The 26,291-nt window shown below is 40.4% G+C and overlaps 1 protein-coding gene across 2 annotated transcripts in view; it reads right to left on the bottom strand.

Annotated features, from left to right (window-relative positions):
* LOC128738979 (molybdenum cofactor biosynthesis protein 1) overlaps window positions 1–21,560 on the bottom strand; it is a 32,697-nt gene extending 11,137 nt beyond the window's left edge. For both annotated transcript variants that reach the window (XR_008412134.1, XM_053834503.1), the window contains exons 1-2: window positions 21,525–21,560; window positions 21,249–21,453 (exon numbers count right to left, since the gene is read on the bottom strand). Coding sequence is in view for 1 of the 2 variants with exons in the window: in XM_053834503.1 (XP_053690478.1) it covers window positions 21,249–21,443 (195 nt within the window). In the remaining variant the exon portion in view is untranslated. The remainder of the gene's footprint in view (window positions 1–21,248; window positions 21,454–21,524) is intronic.
* Window positions 21,561–26,291: the final 4,731 nt, after the last annotated feature.

Below are 26,291 nucleotides of genomic sequence, written 5' to 3'. Positions count from 1 at the left end.
CATTACCTCGTGTGGGTTAGAGTCGTTAGAGTATACGGTAGATGAAGCTCGAAGTTTCTTCGCATTAACAGAAAAAAATAAACAGAGAAGACTGATAAATTTTGAAATTAGTGCTAAAAATGTTTGTTAAACTATAATACTACAAATTATTCGACTATAAAAACCAAACCAGAAAAATGTTTAATAGTGAAGCATTAATGGTTAAGTAGTTTTGAATCTTTGCAACAAGTCCAACACTTTTGGTCGGCACTTTGAATATTTGGAGAGTGGCAATATTTACAAACAGAGCATGTGCGTACTGCGTACGATCCATTCGGCTTCACGGCGAACCAGGTTGGCCGTATCTGTATTAGTGCACCCCAACTTCTCTACGCCTTTGCCAAAGTTTATCGTCGTCTGGTTTATATTTACACCGACCGCGTCTACCACAGGCGCGCGAGGCAACAGAAAAATGTTCTACGCACGCATGTATGAGGAGTAGTAAACATGACGGTGGAGTAAAATAGCAATTTTGGAGCCACTAACCGAACGTTAGTTTGAAACAATTTACGATTTTCCAACTATTTTGATTCAAATGTTTTGATTGAATGACCCAGGTCCATTCTTAATTCGAATGTGATGCAATTGTTTTGCTTCAATAAAATTAACTCTTTTCGTAGTTTTGTTAATTTAATAATATTGAAATAATTGTCAATTTTCGTGTGTGTGAAATTCCGGATGAAGAAAATTTACTTGAAAAAGTTGGAAAACTACGTTTGTATCGAGAAACTTTCTCGATTTTTCCCCTAATCCTTAACTGATAATTTTCGCAGCAGCGTCGTTAGTTTTTCGACCAAAACTCATGACTGGAAAATCGTGAAAATTTTACTACTCAAACATTATTAATTACCGTGAACGTACCATATTCTGCGCAGTTAAGACATTTTTATGATTCTTCCGCTATTCTAAGTATTCTAGATTTAAATTAACAACGTGGATAGCCTCAACGTGTAGTACTACGGTCTATAATATCTGTTAAAAAATATGGAAATTATAAGTCGACCAACAATTGAGTATATTTTGCGTTTTGTAAACTTATCCACGGTGCCTAATTCTGCGCACTTTCTTGCCCATGTTCCTAATTCTGCGCATGTTTGCTCCTAACTCTGCGCACCCAAAAAGTGAAAATAAATACTCCTGCCATGCTGTTTATGTTTTTATACGCTGAAAGCACACCAAAAAATGCGGCATTAGCCATTACCATAATTAAATTCATGCTCCGGCCTCCTTGTGCTGTCCGGGTGGCAAAGGAATATTGTATATATGATATTTTGATTGCTTTATTTTAAATATTTTATTCCCGATAACGTGAAGGGAGAATTGATTCGGGTTTTCTGCATACTGAACATTACACTTTAGACTAATACTAAAAATTGTGTTTTCATATAGAAACCACTGCCCCACTCTCTGACGGCCCCATGAGGTTGGACATTAACCTTAGAGCGGTCGCGTTAAAAAAAGTTACGTAAGCGGTCGCGTCGTGTACTGAGTACACGGCGAATAATACTGCCTATATCTCAGGACTGACATGAAATAGAAGGTTGCGGTTTTCGAAAAAGTTGTTTATCAATTTAAGACGCATCTGGAAACGAACAATAAAGTTTGAAAACTGATCCGCTAGATGGCGCAAATGGCGACCAAAACAAATGATTCTAGAATCTCGATACTAGAATCTCTAATATCTCGGGACTGAGAAGAGATAGACGATTGCTATCTTTGGCAAAGTTGTTTATCTGGACGAGATCAATCTGACTGCGGATAACAAAATTCGGAACTGATACGGTAGATGGCGCTTATAACGAGCATATTGAGTTTTTTTTGGAATATATCAGAGTCGTGACGAGATAGACTGTTATTGTGTTCTACAAAGTTATTTGTTCGAACAAGACACATTTGGAAATTCATAACAAAGTTTGAAACTGTATCAGTAGGTGGCGCGCGTGGTCAAATTATAATCTTATGATGATATCTCATGACCATGATACGATAGAAAGTGGCGGTTTTTGACAAAGTTGTGTGTCTAGACTAGACGAATTTGAAAATGATCGGTCAAATTCAGAACTGTCCCGCTAGATGTCGCAGTTGGTAAAATCATATTTCTTTTTGCGATATCTCAGCTTATGTCGAATAAACGGTAAAATGGCTTATCTGGTCTGGAAAAGAACACCAAAATGTTTGTAAATAGTATTCTTTTGACGATTTTCCCAAAACAGAGTTTGTGAATCATCGACAATGTTGACAAACTGAATAATGCACATATCACCTAGGGATACATAATACTTATTCAACTTACCCAAGTAGCAAACTTACGATACTTTTATTTAAATCAATTTATTAATGACTCACATTAGTTGTATAACAATTAGTTGTACAGTTTTATAATGAGTATGTTATTAGGGAAGCTTGCTATGGTATGTTGAGGTAATGCTTTAAACATTAGAATGTTAGAATTATGTTGACACTTACCATAAAACAATACAAAACGAGCATTTGTTTGTTTTATTTCCTGCTATGATAATGAGAATGAAAAATGTACATTAGATTCCTAACAATTCTATAATATTCTTATTACGGTCACTTATATCATACAGGAAATAACACACACGTAATACAAGGAAAGAGTAAAGAATTCGAGCCCAATGAAAAAAGCAAGCTGTTTTGAAATGAGTATCAAGAGAGTGCACTTCAGTCGTGTTGTCGCGTTAGCAAAACAAATAGCTTTGGTTTTATCATCAGGCACACGTTAATAATTGCAAGCATCAACGTTGCCATTATGCCTGTCTGCCAAGTTAACTCCGGGATACGTTGCTGGCCCAACAAGCCACTCGTCGTATGTTCGAGTCTCGACTGAGCGGTGCCGCTTCAGAGTTAATAGGATCTTTGCACTAGCCCAGTGATTTTCCTGTACTCTAATAACCGGCAGCGATATCTATCGATAAAGAAGGATCAAGTTCTGAAGGACGTTTATATCCATGCATGGTTTTGCTTTGCTGATAAATCTAGATTTTACCAGATTTTTTATTGCATGCCAGACAAAGTTCTAAATCTTCCAGATATTTGGTAATGTCCCAGATTTTTGCCAGATTTTTGTTTCTCCGTTCTGCAAAGGAGTCATCGCTCCTAATTTCAGACAACATTTTGTACCGGCGTTGATCAAAACTGGCAAGACATTTCCCGAAAAAGTCCTCCCCATCGGTCAAATTGATCGCCAGATTTTGACATTTATTCGTGTTTGCCAGGTTTTCGAATAAACCTATTAGCGACCCTGGGAAGAATAGGGACTCAAACACTCTAAAATATTTTTTTAAGAATGTGATGGAAACGCAGCACGGGTTTCCAGGAATCTTGTTCTGGTGATATTTCTATATAGACGATGTAGACGACGAAATTACTTCGTCAAAAGCATTTTGATCAGTCTGTGCTCTTCATCTTGTCTTTTGATAAAAGTTGAAGCAATACGTATCAATTGCTTCTTTCAGGAAACCATAAAAATAGCTGTTGATTGACTGGAATTGACAACGCAATCGATGATGAAAAGGACAACGATACGTTATCTAACGTGTTTTGACTACAGAAACCACTTTGTAGCGAACAGCAGTGTTCTATGCCATCATGGTTCCGCAATATTCCGAAAATAATTTGATTTTCTCATCATCTCCACCTACTACTACTTCATTCCGAATTTAATTTACCTTCATCGGAAGCATATTGACATGATAAACAACTTTGTCGAAAACATCAACCTTCTATCTCGTCATGGTTCGGAAATATCGCCAAATGAATTAAATTTCACCGTATACTCCATCTAGCGGACTAGTTCCAAACTTCAGAGTTCGTTACCAAATGCGTCTTGGCTTTACAAACAACTTTGTAGTAAATAGTAACATTTTAGCTCATTACGGTTTTAAAATATTCTTAAATGAATTTAATTGCTTCATCTAGCGCCATCTAGCGAATCAGTTCCGAATTTTGTTGTATATCACGGGATGTGTCTTAACTAGATAAGCAACTTTGTCGAAAGTCGCAACCTTCTAACTATTCACAAACTTGAGTTATTGCCCGCCGTGTACTCAGTACACGACGCGACCGCTTGCGTAACTTTTTTCATTTCAAAAAAGTTACGTTAGTGGTCGCGCTGGTGTACTGAGTACACGCGCGCGGACACACCATTTTTACAAGCATCTTTCGACCACTTTTTTTATTTCTTTTTTCTATATTTTGGCATCATTAGAAAGAGGAAGAGTAGATCTTCGAATACAACCAAAACCTGGAGTGATTTGATTACAATTTCGATGATTTTTTCGCGTTTTTCGAAAACGCGTGTACTCAGTACACTAGCGCGACCGCTCTAGGGTTAACAAAAATAGGAGACATGGTTTCATGAATCGCTCGTGGGTTCGGACCCCGAGACACATCACATCAGGATTCAAATCAATGCAAGTTAAAGATTCTACTTGAATTTTTATGCCTCTATACCTCAGCCATTTGGGTGTGGTTGCGTATTCTTTCGCGCTTTCTTCGTACGATACATTACTGCGCAGAATTTGGGACATGAATAAAAAATCTGTGCCTAAATCTGCGCATTATTGCATCGCATTTTTCTAAGGACAGCAATGCATGAAATCAATCTTTTTGTCTCAAACATGACTAAAACTAATTATTCTTTCTAATTATGCTGGGTAATTTGATCATTGCAAAGAATTTCGTTCATAAATTTGTTAATTTTCTAGCAGGACAATCTTAGCGTTGGTGCTAACGACGATGTTTTCTGCCATATAAAATACTTTCAGATTCACGTTAAATTATTTCGCTCTCAAATATTATGGCCCATTGGTGAATAATGGCGTAATATTCAACAGACATTTATTAAAAAATAACGCAATGATCATAGTTATGCACAATGTTAAAAAATACTTATATAAAGAAAAATGCGCATAATTAGGAGCTGCGCCGAATTAGGGGCGGTCACGATAGCGAACAAGAAAAAAAATTATTTGAAATTTGTCCATACTTTAGTGGTTTAGTCGGATTATATTTTTTTTTAGAGTTGTCCTTCACATTTGAAAATTTTATGAAAAATGGTTGAGATAGAATCAGGATTCATCAGGAATCAGGACTCTGCGACTCGAAAAAAAAATTCTCGAGCAACATGTCAAAAGGTCAAATGTGCAAATTAGAGATTCTCTGTGTCTGCTCTCTTACGTTTATCCCGCTGAGACATGAAAATTGTCATTGGGGATAAGAACACCTTGAACGGCAGGGAAGCAAAGTATAGCCTGGTAATCGGGCCCTTTGCACGAAGGATAACGGTCAGCGATGCATCAAGTTGGTAGCTTTCCAAGGCCTCTGTCACCAGGCTTTCAGCGAAAAGATATCCACAACTCACTTACTTTACTTTAGTGGCAACGGTCCGTTACCGATCTTGTGCCGAACGAATTCTGGTCCTCTAATACTACCGATGCCCGTGCCGATCTCTAATCCCCACGAACACCAACTGAACGTGCATCGTCTTCGGCAGCGCACACCCATCTGGTGCAGGGTCCGCCTCGGAGCCTTCCTGGTTCTCTGCTGAAAATAGTTTTGGCTGCTCTTTCGTCGGGCATTCTGGCCTTCACTATATCAGCATATTTTAATACTTGGTACAGCTCGTGGTTCATGCGTTTGCGCCACGCTCCATTTTCCATTTTGCCACCAACTATGGATCGCAGAATTTTACGCACAAAACCCCCAAGCGCTCCCCGATCAGCTTCCTTTAGCGTCCATGATTCGTGTCCGTAAAGGGCCACCGGGAGGCTTAGTGTTCTGTAGAGCGCCAGTTTTGTGTGAATTTGCAAACTACGGGACTTCAGCTGGCTACGTAATCCGTAGAAAACCTTATTCGCAGCTGCAATTCGTTGCTTCATTTGGCGGCTTACATCGTTGTCACATGTCACAAGTGTACTAAGGTAGGTATAAATTTCTTCACTACTTTATATCGCTCCCCATCTAATTCCACATCGGCTGAGGTCTCATCCACTATTCTAACGCATGAATTGGACCCATTCAACGTCGCACGAAACAGCGTAACTAGTTTAGTCGGAAAACCAACTTGTCTAGTAACTGACGCAGGGTAAACATCTGATCCGCCGTGAAGCGACCCTCACGAAAATCAGCTTGGTACTCGCCAACGAAGAACTCCGCTAACGGTCTCCGTCTGCAGAACAGGATACGGGAGGGTACCTTATTGGCAGAATTGAGCAACGTAATTCCTCGATAATCTTTACACTCGAATCGATGCCCCTTTTTAAAAATTGGGCAAATGAGGCCATCCAACTACTCCTCCGGCAATTGTTCTTCCTCCCAGATCCTGACAATGATCCGGTGGATTGCGTTGTACAGCCACTCTCTCCACGCTTTTAGAAGTTCAGCCGGGATACCGTCTTTCCCAGCAGACTTACCGTTTTCAGCTCACTGGTTGCCTTCTTAACCTCCTCCTGTGTTGGTGGCTCCGCAGCTTGGCCATGGGTTACAATTCTTATCGTGTCCCTGCTGATCTCCGCGTTTGCCTCTCCATTCAACAGTGTCTGGACGTGCTCCTTCCACCTGGCTGCTACCGCCTTTTTGTCAGTAAGCAGGTTGCCAGCACCTTCATTGCACATCACAAGCATGGCAACATTCTTGCAGCTCACCGTTTTGTAGAAACTCCGTGTGTCGTTGCTGGCGTATCGCTCCTCTGTGCCGGCGAACACATGCTCCTCGTACTCGCGTTTTTTAGACGATGGGTTCTTTTTTCCGCAGCTCTAGTATCTCTGTACCTCTCTCTGTTGTCCTCTCAGTGCGAGCCTTCGCCGTGTTCGACAGCCTTGCGTGAATCTTGCACACTACGATATTTGGTCACCGTAAAGACCGTACATAGATGACATTCGAAAAGTGTCGACCGTCAATCAAGACATGATCGATCTGAGAGTTAAAGTCTTCATTTGGATGCCTCCAGGTGTGTTTCCGAATATTCAAACGTGGAAACTAGGTGTTCATTCCGATTCAGATGGTCATTCCGCTGGCCGCGGCAAAATTTATGAGCCTCAGACCGTTATCATTGGTCGACAGATGTAGGCTATGTCTTCCAATGACTGGACGGAAGAATTACTTCCTGCCGATTTGCGCATTTGCATCTCTGATGATGATTTTCACGTCATGTTTTGGACACTCTCCAAGTCTCCATAGCTCCTCTCGAGTCTGTCGTAGAACTCGTCCTTAGCATCATCGGATTTATCGTTTGTCGGTGCGTAGACGTTGATTAGACTTTAGTTTAAAAATTTGCCCCTAATTCTCAACACACATAAACGGTCATCTTCGGGCCTCTACCGAATAACTCGTTGTTTGTGCTTTCCCAATACTACGAAACTGGCACCATATTCTGCTTTTCTACCGCCACTATAGTAGATGTAGTAGATACTGCAGTAGGATCTACTGCACGGAACTCCCTTTCTCCGGAATGTAGCGATCTTCACTCCGAGAGCATTCCAGGTACCAAGTTTCCAATCTTTATCCGTTTCCTTGTTCATTGCCGTTTCCTATACCGATTGATCCGTTCTGTATTTCCTTCTTCGTGGTCCTTGTTCGTGGTAAGTGATAGTTTCGGTATACTATCTTACCGGAGTCGCGATACCTTCATCCCACTGATGGGTCTGCCATCTTGGGTATAGCTTGCGGGATACTGCATTTCATAATCAGCCATTCGCTCCGAAACAGACGCTGTGTGAGCCGCCCCTCACCTGAAGTACAGGCCCTCAAGTACGCACCTGCTAGCTTAGCTGTTCCAGTATGTAAATGAAGCATATCCGGCCAAAGGACCTTGCTCATTCCAAGGAATTCATTTCGTGTCGTGTCTTCATGCTGCTAAATGTCGTTGTCGATAATCCAGATTGATTTCTTCTATCATTTGTTGTTACTTGGTAGGTTTTCGGGTACAATAGTAGCTCAAGGTGGGTATGAAATGGAGAGTTACCTGGAAGGAGCGCCAAACATAGCTCTGGCTCTCTCAAGCTCCCACCTGGCGCCTCCACGCAGATCTAAGTCAAATGATGACGGTCGATGGCCTTACCCGGAAATGCTTCACGTACTTACTGAAGCAGCTAAGCTAGGAGGTGCGAACTAGAGCGCCTGTTCTCCAGGTGAGGGGCGGCTCACACAGCGTCTGTCTCGTAACGGGCGACTGAATATGAAATGCTGTATCCCGCAAGCTATACCTAAGATGGCAGACCCATCAGCGGGATGTAGGTATCGCGACCCCGGTGAGGTAGTATACCGAAAACTCAATTACCACGAACAACGAACAAAGAAATTCAGGACGGAACAATCGGTATAGGACACGGCAAGGGACAAGGAAACGATTAAGGGATAACGATTGGAAACTTGGTACCTGGAATGTCCGAACTCTCCATGAACCGGCACGGGCTGGCTTGCTTGCTCGAGAGCTGCATCAACTCGGAGTGGAGATCGCTGCTATTCAGGAAGTTCGGTGGCCAAATTCCGGAGAAAGGGAGTTCCGTGCAGTAGACCCTATTGCAGGCACTTCTTTTAAGTACCACATCTACTACAGTGGCGGTAAGAAAGCTGAACATGGAGTCGGTTTCGTAGTGTTGGGAAAACAAAAGCAACGAGTTATCCGGTGGAGGCCCGTAGATGACCGTATATGCGTGTTGAGGATTAAGGGCAAATTCTTCAACTATAGCCTAATCAACTTATACGCACCGACAAATGATAAATCCGATGATGCTAAAGACGAGTTTTACGACAAGCTTGAGAGGACCTATGGAGAGTGCCCAAAACACGACGTGAAAATCATCATCGGAGATGCAAACGCGCAGATCGGGAGGGAGGAATTCTTCCGTCCAGTTATTGGAAGACATAGCCTGCATCTGTCGACCAATGATAACGGTCTGAGGCTCATAAATTTTGCCGCGGCCAGAGGGATGGCGATCTGTAGCACCTACTTTCCACGTTTGAATATTCGGAAACAAACCTGGAGGCATCCAAATGGAGACTCTAGCTCTCAGATCGATCATGTCTTGATTGACGGTCGACACTTTTCGGATGTTATCGATGTACGGTCTTTTCGTGGACCAAATATCGACTCTGACCACTATCTCGTAGTGAGTAAGATTCGCGCAAGGCTGTCGAACACGGCGAAAGCTCGCACTGAAAGGACGCTGCGTTTCAACATCCAGCGGTTAACGGCAGACGGCGTTGCAGTGGAGTACGCCAGGAAGCTTCACCAGCGAATCGCAGAACAGCAGGTAGAAGAAGAAGAAGATATAAATGGGCTGTGGAGGAACATCCATGGTGCCATCCAAACAACAGCGAGAGAGGTGGTAGGCACGACGCGTGGAAGACAGCGTAACAGCTGGTTTGATGCCGAATGCCAGAGAGTGACAGACGAAAAGAACCAGGCCAGGAGTCGCATGCTCACTGCGGCAACGCGTCAAAACAGAGAGAGATACAGAGAGACTAGAGCTGCGGAAAAAAGAATCCATCGTCTAAAGAAACGCGAGTACGAGGAGCACGTGCTTGCTAGCGCAGAGGAGCGATACGCCAGCAACGACACACGGAGTTTCTATAAAACGGTGAGAAGCAGGAATTTTGCCATGCCTGTGATGTGCAATGATAGTGCTGGCAACCTGCTTACCGACAAAACGGCGGTAGCAGCCAGGTGGAAGGAGCACTTCCAGACACTATTGAATCTAGAGGTAAATGAGGAGATCAGCAGGGACAGGATAGAAATTGTAAGCGATGGTCAAGCTGTGGAGCCACCAACACAGGAGGAGGTTAAGAAGGCAATCAGTGAGCTGAAAAACGGTAAGGCTGCTGGGAAGGACGGTATCCCGGCTGAACTTCTAAAAGCGGGGAGCGAGCGGCTGTACGAAGCAATCCACCGGATCATTGTCAGGATCTGGGAGGAATAACAAATGCCGGAGGAGTGGTTGGATGGCCTCATTTGCCCAATTTTCAAAAAGGGACATCGAATGGAGTGTAAAAACTATCGAGGAATTACATTGCTCAATTCTGCCTACAAGGTGCTTTCCCGTATCCTGTTCTGCAGACTGAGACCGTTAGCGGAGTCCTTCGTCGGCGAGTACCAAGCTGGTTTTCGTGAGGGTCGCTCCACGACGGATCAGATGTTTACCCTGCGCCAGTTGCTAGACAAGTTCCGGGAGTACAACTTGCAGACACACCATCTGTTTGTGGACTTTAAAGCGGCGTACGATTCAGTTAAACGAAATGAGCTGTGGCAGATAATGCTAGAACATGGTTTTCCGACGAAACTAGTTACGCTGATTCGTGCGACGCTGGATGGATCCAAATCATGCGTTAGAATAGCGGGTGAGACCTCAGCTGCTTTCGTGACGTTGGATGGACTGAAGCAAGGGGACGCACTCTCTAACCTGCTATTCAACATTGCCTTGGAGGGTGCATTACGAAGAGCAAACGTGGAAAGGAATGGAACTATCATCACGAAATCTCACATGCTTCTTGGTTTTGCGGATGACGTCGATATCATCGGAATCAACCGTAGAGCAGTAGAAGAGGCCTTTAGGCCCTTTAAAAGGGAAGCTGCGAGATTGGGACTTACCATTAATACCGCCAAATAGCATTGGGCGATACTGCGAAAAGCATCGATATTCGAATATCGATACAATTTCTGCAAAGGTATCGATCCCGTTGAAATATCGGGCGGCAAGTATCGATACCAGTGGTATCGATACACTGACAGGGTGCAACGAAAACCACACTTTTGTTTATTATTTAGCTTAATTTTTTAGAAAATTATATGCGTGCGCTTTTACTACTGTTGATTCTCTTTCGTTCTCATACGAAATCTCGTTAGGAACGAAATAATGGCTGATGTCGGACTGGTCAGGCCTGCGGTTTTAAACTCTTTTGACCGGAAACTGCAACGAATTGCTCAGGATTGCTACAAAATTTATTAGAAAATCTAGTGGAATGATGGAAATGAAAAATAAATTTTAAAAATCGGACAAAAAGTACAAATCCGTTTTCTTAAGTCGGTAAACCGACTTTTTGCATGATTGATCGGTCACCGGCTTTGCAAGTGAAAAACCGGCCGGGCCGACCAGAAATCGACCACTCAGCCAAGCGCTAGCAAATGCTTTTATATTTTGCGTACGGTTTATGCTTCTTGATATAAATGACTTACGAAGGGAAAAGTAGACCTGACTTAGCTAGAATGCGTCGTTGAATCTGCTTACTCGTATGATTGACGGCGGTTGCCAGAGATCCCTAATTTATGAATTTATCAACCCCTTCCAGTTCATTTCCGTCAAAAGTCATTTCATGCACTCAGGGTTTCTTCACTTAACAACGCAGTTGCGGCTTCATTGACGGTCTAGCGTATCCAACCACATCCATCTTCGAGTGCCAAGACAGCTACCTCCATTGAGGAAAGCAGAGCTTCACTCTTAACTTGCGAGTTGTCTAATTGATCGCATTTGAAATTAATTTTAAAATCGGAGCTGGAATTGCACTTGAAATTTTGCTTAAAATTGAACCTGAAATTAAACTTGATATTGAACTTGAAATGGGAACTGAAATTTAACTTAGAATTGAGCGTGGCATTATGCTTAAAATTGAACTTCAAATTGATATTGATGATCAAATGATATTGGACTTCAGTTTGAATCAATTTCAACTTGAATCTTTACTTTAAATAGAGCTGGAAGTAAGACTTTAAATTTAACTTAAAATTAAACTTGAAGTGGAACTTGAATTTGGACTTCAAATCACACTTAAAATTGGACGCGAAGTTAAACTCAAGTTTGGACCAATTCAGACTAGAATATATAAATTGGACATGGAATTACACATGAAATAGGAATTATAATGAGACATGAAATTGAACTTGAAATAGGACATAATAAAGAACTTGAAATTTTACTAGTAACTAATAGTGAATTGGATGTAAAATTTGACTAGAAATTATACTTACAACTTTGCCAGAAATTGGAGTTAAATCGGACTTATAATTGGACTTGAAATAGGATTTGAAATTGAATTTGATTTTTTTTACATCGCCCAAGAAATCCGACTTTAAATTAGATTTCAAATTGAAATTGAAGTTTTACTTAAAATTTGATTTAAGACTGGAACTAGGAATGCATCTATTTTTGCAGAGTTTATCGAAAAAAAAATTAGCTGCCGTATTAATTAGGTACACCTCTTATTTCAATTTCTACGAGTTCGAGGTGGTCGGATAATATCTGCAGCAGAGAAATACGCAGAGGTATTCTTGCCGGAAGTCGTGCTTACTACGGATTCTACAAGACCCTAAAATCTGGCAAGCTTCATCCCTGTACCAAATGTACGATGTACAAAGCGCAAATAAGACCGATAGTCTACGGGCACGAATCGGGGACAATGCTCGACGGAGACTAGCCACTTTTGGACGTCGTGTGCTTAAGATCATCTTTTTTGGTGTATGTGAGTACGGTCTATAGATGAAAAACATGAACCACAAGCTGGCGCAGCTTTTCGGCCAACCCAGTATTCAGAAAGTTGCTGAGGCTGGAAGAGTACAATGGCCGGGACATGTGGTGAGAATACCGGAAAACAATCCCGTAAAAATGATGTTTGCCTCGAATTCGGTTGGTACCAGGCGCAGAGGTACGCAGCGTGCTTGACGATTAGACCAAATGGAGCAAGTTATGTTATGGAGCATAACATTGTTATGCAGGTGGACATATAATATAATGGACATCGCATTAGGATAAGTAAAGTATTTTAGTTTCTCTAGCATCTATACCTATAAAGAAGGATTTCTGTCTGTCTGTCTGTCTGTCCTGTATTTCTTATAGAATCAAAAACTACTGAACCAATCGGCGTGAAAATTTGCATGTAGAGGTTTTTGGGGCCAGGAAAGGTTTTAGTGATGGTTAGAGACCCCTCCCCCCACTAAGAGGGGGGGCTCCCATACAAATGAAACACAAATTTCTGCATAACTCGAGAACTAATCAAGCAAATAGAACCAAATTTGGCATGTGGGTGTTTTCGGTGACAAGAATTTATTCTAGGGTAATTTGAGACCCCTCCCCTCTTTATAAGGGGAATTATAACTCCTCTCCCCTTTAAGAGGGGGGGTTTCCATACAAATTTCCTCATCACTCGAGAACTAATCAAGCAAATGGAACCAAATTTGGCATGTGAAAGTTTTCGAGGGCAAGAAAATTTTCTATGTTAAATTAGGACCCCTCCTCACTTTAAGAGGGGGGGCTCCTGTACAAATGAAATACAAATTTCCCCATAACTCGAGAACTAATCAAGCAAATAGAACCAAATTCGGCATGTGGAGGTTTTTGGAGGCAAAAATATTTTCTACGGTGAATTAGGATCCTTCCACACTTCAAGAGGGGGGGCTTCTACACAAATGAAATACAAATTTCCTCATAATTCGAGAACTAATCAAGCAAATGGAACCATATTTGGCATGTGGGTGTTTTTGGAGGCAACCATTTTTCCCATTATGAATTAGGATTTCTTACCTTTTTAGGAGGAGGGGGGGGGGGCTCCCATTCAAACGAAATACAAATTTGCTCATAACTTTAGAACTAATCAAGCAAATGGAACCAAATTTGGCATGTGAGAGTTTTAGATGGCAGAATTTTTTTTCTGTGGTGTATTACGACCCCTTTCCCTTTTAAGAGGGTGGGCTCCCATACAAATGAAATACAAATTTCCTTATAATTTGAGTACTAATCAAGCAAATGGAACCAAATTTAGCATGTAGGAGATTTTTGAGTCTTGAATTTATTTTATGATAGTTAGAGACCTCTCACCCCTGTGGTAGGGGGATATGGACTCTCATACAAATAAAACAGAAATTTTTGCGAAACTCAAAAACTAATCCAACTCGAGAAATTCGAGACTCTTCCATAAAACATTAATCAATAACAAGACCACAAAAACTATCTATAGTAACACTAGATCATTCAGGACGAGCCGATCGCGAGTGTTGCCGGTGACCCGCCGTCGGAAGCGCCGCCCACTGGGGAGCTTGCAAAACTCGAGATAGTGACAAAGATCATCCGAGATTCATGATTTATGTACAACACAGGTTAATTTGTGGCAATACGAAGTTTGTCGGGTCAGCTAGTTTACTATAAAGGTATCGATACAAATATCGTCGTTTTAGCATCGATACTGGCCGGTATCGGGACTCTCAGTATCGATCCAAAATATCGATGTATCGGCTCAAAAGTATCGATTTTTTCGATACAGATACAGTATCGCCCAATGCTACCGCCAAAACGAAGTACATGGTTGCTGGTAGGGAACGTGGGAGCTCAAGTGGTGTTGGTGCCGAGGTGGAGTTAGATGGGGAACGATATGAAGTAGTGGAGGAATTTATATACCTTGGTACACTCGTGACATGTGACAACGATGTAAGCCGCGAAGTGAAACGACGAGTTGCAGCCGCGAATCGGGCTTTCTACGGATTACGTAGCCAGCTGAAGTCCCGTAGTTTGCAAATTCGCACAAAACTGGCGCTCTACAGAACACTAATCCTCCCGGTGGCCCTTTACGGACACGAATCATGGACGCTAAAGGAAGCTGATCGCCGAGTGCTTGGGGTTTTTGAGCGTAAAATTCTGCGATCTATACTTGGTGGCAAAATGGAAAATGGAGTGTGGCGCAGACGCATGAATCACGAGCTGTACCAAGTATACAAATATGCTGATATAGTGACGGTAGTGCAATGTGGCAGGCTGCGGTGGGCTGGACACGTGGCCAGAATGCCCGATGAAAGAGTAGCCAAAACTATTTTCAGCAGAGAACCAGGAAGAGGCCGTAGACTCCGAGGCAGACCCCGCACCCGGTGGGTGTGTGCTGTCGAAGACGATGCACGTTCAGCTGGTGTTCGTGGGGATTGGAGAACGGCAGCCCAGGACCGACGGTACTGGAGGACTATAATTCGTTCGGCGCAGGATCGGTAACGGACCGTTGCCACTAAAGTAAAGTAAGTAAGTAGCTCAAGGTCCGTATCCCTGGTGGGGCTCCTATCTTACAGTTGGATACCACCGGATATCGCAAAATGATGACAAGAAAGAGGACATTTGGGACAGTACGTTATTTTTCATTGTGCAATTGTGTTGTGTTTCATTGTGGGTGATTAACACCGACGTTTCAAACAAATTACATAAGTTTGACAAAATTATTTCAAAAAGCTATGTTGCGGTCCCCAAACAAGATCGCAATAACTCGGAAATCAAGTTACATGTGACCCCGATCTTTAGGAATTACTAAATTAGAAGAGTTTTTCGGGAAAACTCCCAATAAACACGGCGTAGACCTTAGAGAGGTATAAAGTAGGATCGCAGACAATCTCGTTTTAATCACGTTACAGTTCAAAATTAAATCTTTCATCTCGAACACCGTATGATTTTTCAACCAAGTATGAGAGACCAGAAGCTATGGAGTTGGTATAAAATTACACTGCTTCTTTGATAACTCTACCCCATCCCCCCTTCCCAGATCTCACATCTACACATGTCCAGGAATGTTTTCAGTGAACTATCACAACGGCAGAATATCACACCATCTACGCTACGCCATACCCACCACCGTCCAAGGATCATGCATGAATGCCTGCATTCGAAGTTGATAATTGTTATTGTTATCGTGATTCAACGATGAACTGCGCTATATTGGGACGTGGAGCAATGTTCGCCAAGATTATTTCATTTGGCCAGCCTTACCGACCGGTTACCGGCAGTTTGCTTATCGCGCCGAAGAGATGAAAGGCGATTGCAGCGCGTGTTCTGCTTTTTATTTTGCAGGAAATTTTGGCTCCGTAATCGCAAAAGCTAGCAAGCAAATTGTTTGGTTTATTTTGGCTGGAATAATAAATTTGAGGAAATCGGCAACTCTAACCCAAACACTGATTACGTTTACTGACAACGTTGTAATCATGTTATGTTTGATTCGTTTGCTGGAAATTTCTTGGGTTGAAGTAAGCCAGTGTGGAAATTTTTGCTGCATTTATTTTTAGAACTGAGTCGATTATGTATATTAGTGGAATTGCAGCTTGGAAATTTGTAGCTTATGCCCTTCTAACAAATTTTCTAACGTAACTTTCGTTAGAAAATTCGAAAATACAACACGATTAGTACTTCGAAATCGTAGAACATGGGCTTTCGATGTTTACTGTACAATAATTGCTGCAGTAGGGGAGACCAGGTAGACTTGATCCCTTGGGACACTTGATCCATTCATTGTTTCTCAGTAAATACAATGTTGTTTTTATGTAGAAAAAAACAAAGTTGTACATTTCATTCAACTAACAAAATTGCAAAACAAAAATGTAATAAATTTTTACATTGCAAGGAAAATATAATATAATAAGATTTGCAACGGAATAATTCTCTATACTTCTTTTTTTAGTGAAGTCCAACTTTTTGGCTACGGAAAACTGCCTTGAAATTTTTGAATTACTTTTCAAACAAAAAATTAGCTAAACATGTTTATTCATTGATGCTGTATACATTTTACAATAAAACTTGTGTATATTTTACAAAATTAATTTTAAGTAAAACTTACTACGACAGGTACACTTGATCCACATAATTTCAGTGACACTTGATCCTTTTGTTAGGTAGTGAAGAGCTTGGAGGCCGTTATGTTGTAAATAATAAAATGAACAATTTTCCATGTCGTAAACATTCGTTATGTAAAAATCACGAATAGTCTGGAAATCCGGTCAGAACGACCGCAAAAATGTTCAATTTGATTGTAATGACACTTAAGCGATATGTGAGAAAGCGAAAAAATGCTTCTGAAAAGATCATTTACCAACCGGACTACGGAGGAGCAACCTGTGCATTTTCCAAGGATGAAGAAAGACTGCTCGGACAAAGAATTCATCTGAACAAACAGCTTATCTTCTTTGAAGAATTCTATTAATCAGGTACCAAAATCGATGATTCCGAACAATACAATTATCAAAACACCTGTAAATATAAAACTATTACCAAAGGCATCACCACGTAAAAACATGCGAAGAGTATGAAAACGAGGAGATACACATCCTTACAGCTGCACCAACGAAATAGAAGCTGGAGGCTGCTCTGATTATTAAACAGGAAAAATATAATGCTTCAAAAATTAAAACCCAACGAAATAGTTCTCGTCTCAAATTATAAAAGATGTCCAAAGCTATACTTTTACAGATCGATGCACTTAACGATTTCTAAATACTTTTTATACTTTTGAATTAAACTGTTATACACTAAATAATGATACTATATGAACTAGGCCTATTTTATTAAAACTTCCAAATGAAAGTTGAGCTTTAAAAATATATATTTGCAAATGGATCAATTATGCCTAAACAGGGGATCAAGTCTCCCGCATATTTTGAATATGTACAATTTTCTGTACTTTCCAAAATATCTCATATCTTTTGTTTAGCGCTACGTATCACTAACTGATAAATTATAGGTAGTAAGCTGTATTGTAAACTGCCGAAAAATTGAAAACCCAGGTTTTTTTTCTAGTAGACTTTTGAGAAATATACAAAAAACAAAATGGGGATCAAGTCTCCCTTGTTTCCCCTAAACAACAATAGTCGACACACAATTTTTCAATGCCATGGAGAAAGGTTGGTATAACCTGTTTCCACATCAAAGATTTCAACATTGTGATACTACGTGATCATGACTTCAGAATAAAAAAAAATGACTTAATAAATAAAACAAAAAATAAAACCACAGTAAATGATAATTTTGATTACTAATACCACAGCTGTTTGTGACCGTGATGGCTTGCAAATTTCTCGATTTAAATCAGAGTAGTGAACAATACAAAAATTAAAGTTTGTCATACATTTGTTAATCACACGGTGACGGCTGTATTATAAAATGGATAGAAATAAACCTATCTTTGATTCTCAAAATACCCTGCGGGTTTTATCATTTGTGCAATACTAACAATCTTTTATCGCTTAATTTTAATTTTGCCATTAAAGGAGCATTAGAAAAAGCCACAATTGATTCCATGTTGAATTTGAACAACAGACAAGGGTTTATCATTTCTCAGTGAAAAATCTCGGTCCATACATGCCCATAGCCGCCTAGTTAGCTTAGACTCTAAGCCTTAGAGGTACGATGCTGGTGTTACAAGCTAGTCGTCGTATGTTCGATCCTCGGTTGGACGGTGCTGCTAGAATCGGTGGGATCGTTGCACTAGCCCCGTAATTGTCCCGGCTGCGAAGTCTATCGATAGAAAAGGACCAAGTCTTAAAAGCGGTCGAAGTAAAAAGGCAAGTAGGGCTGTCCTGCACTTAGTGCACCGATTTGCTTATTTGACTGTAACACCTCGGCCAAGCGAAGCTTAAAAAAGTTGTGCATAGGGCATTCATAGAGATAATTACTAACTATCCACAAGATTGCTGAACTAAGTATTGCTCTTAAGTATTTACGGCGCACTCCCCGTTCACACCGAGTAATGCGCAAACAGCGCTCTTGGCAGTGCAGGATAGCCCTGATGGCAAGTAAACTAGACGAATTACGACTTTGCAAAAGCACTGTGCCTTGCATTCTGGTTATTTTCAAGTTGAAGCGCATGGACTTTTCGGATTGGATCGCAGGATGGCTTCTCACATCCAATTCATCCAATTTTAGAGCAGCTGTATAACCGATCAGAAAGAGGAGGTCTATTGTGATTATAAATCAGGTACCGGCATCGTTGAACAAATAAATGAAACTGACTTCCTCTTACCTTTGCATCATACATGAAGCGACTCGTTTCATTTGTAGTACAGAATGTTTCAAGCAAGCTTCAGTTGAAGTTGGTGACTGTTTGAAGTGACGATGACTGATATTGGTTCGGTTGATTATGTACCTTTTACATGTTACTCAAATTCAATTCATTTGCATTTAAAGCTTCTGGCCTTATACGCAATATTCGATAGAAAACTACAAATCAAACCCGTTTCACTGACGCTGATTGCACCAATTTTGAAATAACGGTGGGCTGCTTCAGTTAAAACCGAACCTTCATTGTTGAGCGACGATTTACAATTGAAAGTGATGTCGGGTCCCGCTGTAAACACATGGATCAGAAAGCCCAGCGGTGCCTTTGTGAATCTTGGAATATTTTACATTCAAAACAAATCTTGTTACTGCAAATCTTCGTAAAACGCTGCTAGCGATTCAGGCTTGGTGATTTCACACTAGGGTCTTCATTTCGGAACTCCATCGCCGACATCACTAGTGCCACATAGAAACAGAACAGAAATTGGGAAGCATAGATGGAAGTATGAGGAAAGGAACGAACAAAATTGATTGAGTTTTTTGTGATAGCTCTCTCAATGAAGAATTCAAGCAGAAGCGGCTACTTATATTTATAGCAAAAATCGGAAAATAGTAGATAGGTATACTCTTTTGTGTTTTTAAGAAGTTTGTTATAAAATCGGCCATTCGAACGGTATTTTTTACCATCCGACAAATCTTTCAAGTATAACGGGAGTATAACTTCCCCCTTTTTTGACTGGCTTCAAAGCAGCATGCGATATAGTCGATCGAAATCAGCACACTGCAGATAATGCATGAAAACGGTTTTCCGTACAAGCTGACGCGACTGATCAGAGCTACATAGCAACGTGTGATGCATTTCGTACGCATCTAGGGGACACTCTTGAGTCCCTTCAAGACGCTGCGGAGAATGAGATAAGGTGACGGTTTCGCAGTTGACTTTTTTTTTTTTTTTAATTCTATATTATTCTATATCATCACGCGGATGCTATCTACGCCAGATTGAAAACAGAATCTATGAGAATCGGCCTAAAAATAAATGCGTCAAATAACAAATACAACCGTAACCGTTGACGGCGACGAACTAGAAGTGGTAGATAAGTATGTGTGTTTGCAATCACTGGCGACCACGGACAATAACATTAGTAAACAGGTCCAGCGGCGCATTAAAGCAGAAAGTCGGGATTGCTTTGCCACGTCGCAAAAGGCTACGATTAAGAAGCATACGCTGCTGAGTGAAGCTGACAATGTACAAAACGCTCATTGGACTGGTAGTTCTTTATTAACTCTAAGTTCTTTATGGACTGGAAAGTGTGATGCTGCTCTGGAGTACATACGCGCGCTTGTCGTGTTCGAGCGGAAGGTACTACGAACGATATTCGACGGAGTACAAACTGAAAGCGAAGAGTGCTGGAGCCGTATGAATCACGAGTTATAGACATTAAAGTTTGTAGTACCATCATAAACTATATAGTTTATGGTGCTATTCTACTTCAACATGAATAATATGGTTCATATCCCCCAAAGTCAACTTTTGTAATGGATATTCTGTGTACCTGTATATAGTATGCCAAGATTTGTGAGAATGCCGTGATTGAGAGATAGTGAACCTCGTACAAATAACGTAAATTCCTGCTATAGAAAAAAGGCTGATTTCCAGAAAACTCATTTAACAGGTAACAAAGTCAATAGGTGCATGATCGAATGATTAAATGATAAATCCAGAAGAGAAAAACAGATTCAAAACCAAATCTTATCATTAACCAAAAATATTTAGTCTAAAACAGTGGTGCTCAGGCATAGGCATGGTGCGGGCCGCATCTGATCGCCCCATGAATGCAGCGAGTCGCAATGACCTCTGGCCATTTCTGGGCATATCCGAATGCAAGATATGCGGCAGCGAAAACCATTTTCTAGGAATCACCACAAGATTTAAACCATTCTGCCAAATCATTCAAATCTACAGCATGCACGATGCATTACGAGTCGTAATTTACGACTAAATTGAGTAACCCATAGCATTTACTCATAAGTCAGTCTCAGCCTCTCAAATCAGTCCGCGGGCCGCACGAATTAACTCGAAGGGTCGCAGTTTGCATCGCGCCATCACTGGTCTAAAGTATCTGATCTTTGAAAATTAAATACCGTCACATGGTCCATGTGTATGTATGATAGTTATATGAAATCGATTATTTGCGTTTCACATTCGTTTCATTGGTACTTATTTTAGATCCAATATGAATCTTGTCCTGTCCAATATGAATATTTAAACATCATTTTAAACATGTTAATAATGCACTGTCAGAAAGTTCAAATGCACTTTATAGAAACTATCAATGTTTGAATAGTAATAGATAATAGACTGCTGTATCTATAGATGAAAAATTGAATATCACCCTACCCTACCTTCGAACGGTTATTAGTTGTAGATAGCGGCCTGTTTTGAGCGATGCCAAGGTCAGCGTTGATACGGCACACTTTCGTTGTTTTTGTTGCTAACTGCGTTATTCCGCCGTACGTCACATTAGAGTAGAATCTTCCAAGTTTTAGTCCACTATCAATCCTTCGGGATAGGTCCACTATTTTCAGTATATTCCGCATGATTGGATTTCTAAAAAGGAGAACAATGAATGAAAAAACGACACATTTTTGCGAGTTTCGCAGCTGATTGTGCAAGCAAACCTAAACAGCGTACACCGGAGAAACCTGTTGCTTGAAAGGAGATTAAATGGAGAATGAGAATGCGCGAATAAAATTGAAAAGAGGGCGAACGAGAAACAAAACAACAATACATGTCAAAACCAACCTCCTGACAAACCTATTACGATACACTCATTTTATAAGAACTTTGGGTACCATTATTAAAGCACTTTGATACTGGGCTATAAATTATAATTTACTGTGATGATACAAACACACAGGTTAATGGTTTTTGCAGCTTTGAAATGCGATGTTAATTCGCTATCTTAGTTTGAGTACAGGATAATAGAATATTGGCTATAGAAATATAGACGCTCGACATGGGTCTCGTTTAAAGGCAGAGTTTGCAGCCGCTGCTACTGCGCAGCATTTCCAATTAGGGCGTTAGCGTTTGGTGAAGGCACTATTGAAATTGCAGCCATTCAGGCGTATTTCTGTTTATGTTACAGGGCGTCCGAGCGGTAGCGTTATAGTGAAACGCAAGGCGAAGAATCCGAAGAATCTCTTTTGTGAGATCTGAGATGCGAGACGTGTTTATTGAAATATATTCCATTTTCGGAACCAGTGGGTGTGTAAGCGCCCGGCCCGGCCACACCGGCCACATATCGAAAAAAAGGCTGAGGAAAATTAAATTAAATCATATGCATAGTTTCAATAAACAATTATTGAATTATCATATAAAATTTAATTTTCTTTCTGGATCACTTCAAAATGTCAAATATCGTTACTCTATAAACAGTAAAAGAAAAAATAGTTTGGTATTCTGCCCTGGTAAAGGAAGATTTAACCCTCTAACGGGAAACATCGCAAAGACGCTTGTTAAGAGATTCATAATAAAAAGGGAAATACCTACATAAATAGTTGGGGCCAGGTCAAATTGGCACAATCTATCGGCAAGTACGTGACCATCACATTTCAGAAATTGAAATTTATAGATAAGCACTGAATTCCAAATAAACGATTGAACGAAAAACACTTGCCAGTTGAAATATATTTTATGGTAACTCATTTTAAACTTCCGCGTTGAACTTCATAGTTTTGCGCTAAAAGAAAAATCTATTCCGAAAGATGATCTTAACAATTGACAAATGCTTTATGTTGGCCCAAATTCCACAATGACTCAATAGTACAGAAATGTTTCAATGACTCTGAACTCTGCTTCTGCCGGGCTAAGCAGGCGGCCTAACTATAAAGCCTTTATGGATGGGTCTTGTCTCTCGGCGCGGCAGGATATACGGAGCCTTCCTGCCGGGATTGACTTATACCTACACATTAGGGTGAAGAGTCGCTTTGTTCTCCGAACTCCACGAGAAACTGAATCATCGATCTTGTTATGTTCTGTCGCTAAATATGTTGTCAGTCGGCTCGAGCGTATCCGCCGCGCGCTTTCATCTTATGGCTAGGCTGTTTCGAATCTTTTGACTGGATCTGCCTGGTGCGACGGGCGTGTGTGTGGCACGACAGCACACGAAGCTTAACACTGTTTCACATTATTTCAAATGATTTCTCCGAATTAAATTGATCATTATCGAAACTTCAACTACGGACTTAGGCGCATATATCATTCCTATTCGGTACCTTTGTGCTACGAGAGGAGGACCTTTTCCAAGTAAACATTTTGATCGTTAAACCGTTGTGTAGAAGCAGAAAGCGGTAGGTTGTTTGGAGTCATGCTGGGTTTTATATTTTTCTTCCTGTCAAACACCACGAGGATGGCAGGATTTATGACTTTGTTCGGTAACGAAGACCTCACGCAATTGAAAGTTTTAGATCAATTGAATTGCATGCATTTGTTCTAGATTTCTTTGGAGAGATCTTTATCTAAGATAATATAGTCAAAGTAAAACTACTTTCAAGTATGGCGGAAAGCGTTCTCACTCGGTTTTACGTTCAACAGAATGTCAAAGTGCTTTTGGCGCAGTGTGGTGAGTGTAAGATAATGGCTTCAGACTTAACTCGTTAACCAGGTACGTATAAGATGGTAGAAATTGTTATGACATAAATTTTTTCAGATGTCTATGAAAAAAAATCGAGAAATAATTCACAATATGACAGTAAATTAAATGATAAATGCTGCTATTTTCTCCATTTTCTGTTCTTCTGTTTTTTTATTCGACAGATTTCGCAGCCAGCTGCTAGAGTACAGGACAATTGCGATGCTAGTGCTACCGTCCTATTAACTTTCTGGAAAATCTACCTAGGGTATGTTGCTGCTTCGTCGTAATTGCCTATTCCCGTCCTATCCAACACAAATTATTATAAATATCAGCATTTTCATGACACTCAACGCAAAATTAGTTATTTCCTAATATTTTAGTTTGTTGACTATCATACGCGATCAATCAAAGTGAGCTGAGATGTATTTAAATGCCGTTTTTTCATTAAAGAAATTCTTTTTTCATTAAAGAAATTCTTAATTCTTTTCATTAAAGCCAAATTTCCTACGTTTTTTCGTACGACGAAGAAGAAAATGTCGACTAATCGTTTCAATTTCCATCATTCATAAAATGAAAATAACTCACGCAAAGCACTGTCGTTATTTTACAGCTCGGAAAACTTACATGACCAGCAGACAATTTTGCAGAATAACATGTGTGGTGTAGAGCGCCAGTTTTGTGCGAATTTGCAAACTACGGGTCTTCAGCTGGCTACTTAATCCGTAGAAAACCAAGGGAATGCTCCATTAACGAGAGCAGCGAGTACAACATCGAACAATGAAACTCGATGTTTTGCTTTTTTCTTTTTTTTCTCACTATGTTACTGCCATTGAAATTTGACAACAAAAAAAAGCAATAAAAGAGTATTGAAACTCAAATTGTCACTTGGAAGTAGAAACTCGTCGGACACCATAAGCTTAGAGTAATTTCAAAATTTTTTTTTTCATTATAAAAATGTCCGGATTGCATGGCTTTATAATAGTCCACGTTACTGTGGCATCCTGGTATTTATAGCATATTATAAGAACAGCAGTGAACAGCAAGACATCACAGCTACTTACTTATTTCTAGCAGCATAGAGCTGTATCAAGAATTGACTTCCACTATATTCGGTCCTGTGCCACTCGTTACCAATTCGTTCCGGCACACTCAGCTGTATATTTTGTAGTTACGGTGCTATAGTGCTAGTAGATCTTGTAGCTAGGAGCTAGTAACCAGTAGTGAACATTTATTTAGCAACTAGTGAACTACTAGCATTGTAGTACCGTAACTATCAACAGATACAGCAAAACTTCATTCAGCAAAATTGTAGATAATAACTAGTTTTACAAATGTTCTAATATCCCAAGCAGCACACTCTTCGCACTTATGGTTGCATGAACTTATTTATGACTGAAATTAATCATAAATCGGCTGCTACAACTGATTTGTAACAACTTTGCTACTAGGGATGAAACTTTGTCAAATTTTGCACGGCTGAGACGGTACTGTGAAATGAATCAAAATTGAGTCAAAGTGATTGTTGCAAATGGCAACACGGACGGGGGATTTCTTCCGTAAATGTAATATCAGAATCCAAGTTGAGATTCGTAGAGATATTATTATTTTCCTATGGAACATATGTATATAATTTGTATTACACATTAGGTTTATAATTTCTTCATTTTAGCGTGTTTCATTGTGTAGCATTTAAGTATTTATTGTTTATGTATAGTGTTCAATTTTAATTGCATGTGCATGATAGTTTCTGTTGTATATTTTCTCGTATATTCTTGTAAGTTTGTTGTGAGTTTTGTTTTAGATAATGTGTTGGTTTACTCACGTTTAGTCCCCTTAAATGTATTTTAATTGTGAATCCAGGTATTGCAACTATTAAAGCGGGAGCCGAAAGAGTTAATTCTGTTCTCCCTAATAAGCTGAGGTTGAAAGCTAACTTCTTTTAACCGTAGAACTTTAGAATATCCACATAAATCCATAGTTTTAGCATAGATATAGGTTTAATTTTAACTAAAAATACTCACTACAAGGATAATCAATCAATTAATTTTAAGTATTTAAGTATATAAGTTTAACGAGTTAGATTAAATTTTATCACTAATTGGATCAATATATCCGGCACTCTTTTTAACTGTTTGTGTTGTTTTGTCAAGTCACTTACCCAGCCGATGACAGACTTACAACCTCGTCGCTGACAGCTGTGCATAATATCGATCTCGATGCAGGGTTGATCGCGTTGCGTTGCTCGATTAACCAAGGTGGTGAATGGATGGTGATGATGCGAGGCCAACTGGGGATGGCCAACAGTGATCGAACCAATTGGTACGTCGGACTTCTCTATTCCTGATACCAAAAGGGTTCTTGAACAGAACAGATTTCACTGCACAATCGTCCGACATTCTTACGAGGTGGCCGGCTCACCGTAGTCTTCCAACTTTCACCAGGTGTACGATGGGAATCCTGCTGACTCTATCTAGCAGCACCGCCTAGCCGAGATTCGAACATAGGACGACTGGTTTGTTAGTCCAGCATCGTACCTCGAAAGCAACTAACCGGCAAACATGCGGGGCACGATCTTCAACAAATCTAGCCAATTTTGGACATTTATGGCAAAATCAAATGGAAATGTCCAAAATAGCGTACGCGTAACGCCTGTCATCTGTTTCGCTGATGACGTAGACATTTGTCGGAAGGTCATTCCAAGCGGTTACTGAGCAGTATACCAAACTGAAACGCGAAGCAGTGGATTAGTGGTGAATACGTCTACAACCAATTACCTGTTTGCAGGAGGAACCGAGAGCGATCGAACTCGCAA

Source organism: Sabethes cyaneus, chromosome 2, assembly GCF_943734655.1.
Source record: "Sabethes cyaneus chromosome 2, idSabCyanKW18_F2, whole genome shotgun sequence".
NCBI classification, from domain to species: domain Eukaryota; kingdom Metazoa; phylum Arthropoda; class Insecta; order Diptera; family Culicidae; genus Sabethes; species Sabethes cyaneus.
Note: the sequence above shows the minus strand (reverse complement) of the source record. Positions and strands in the feature narration are given on the sequence as shown.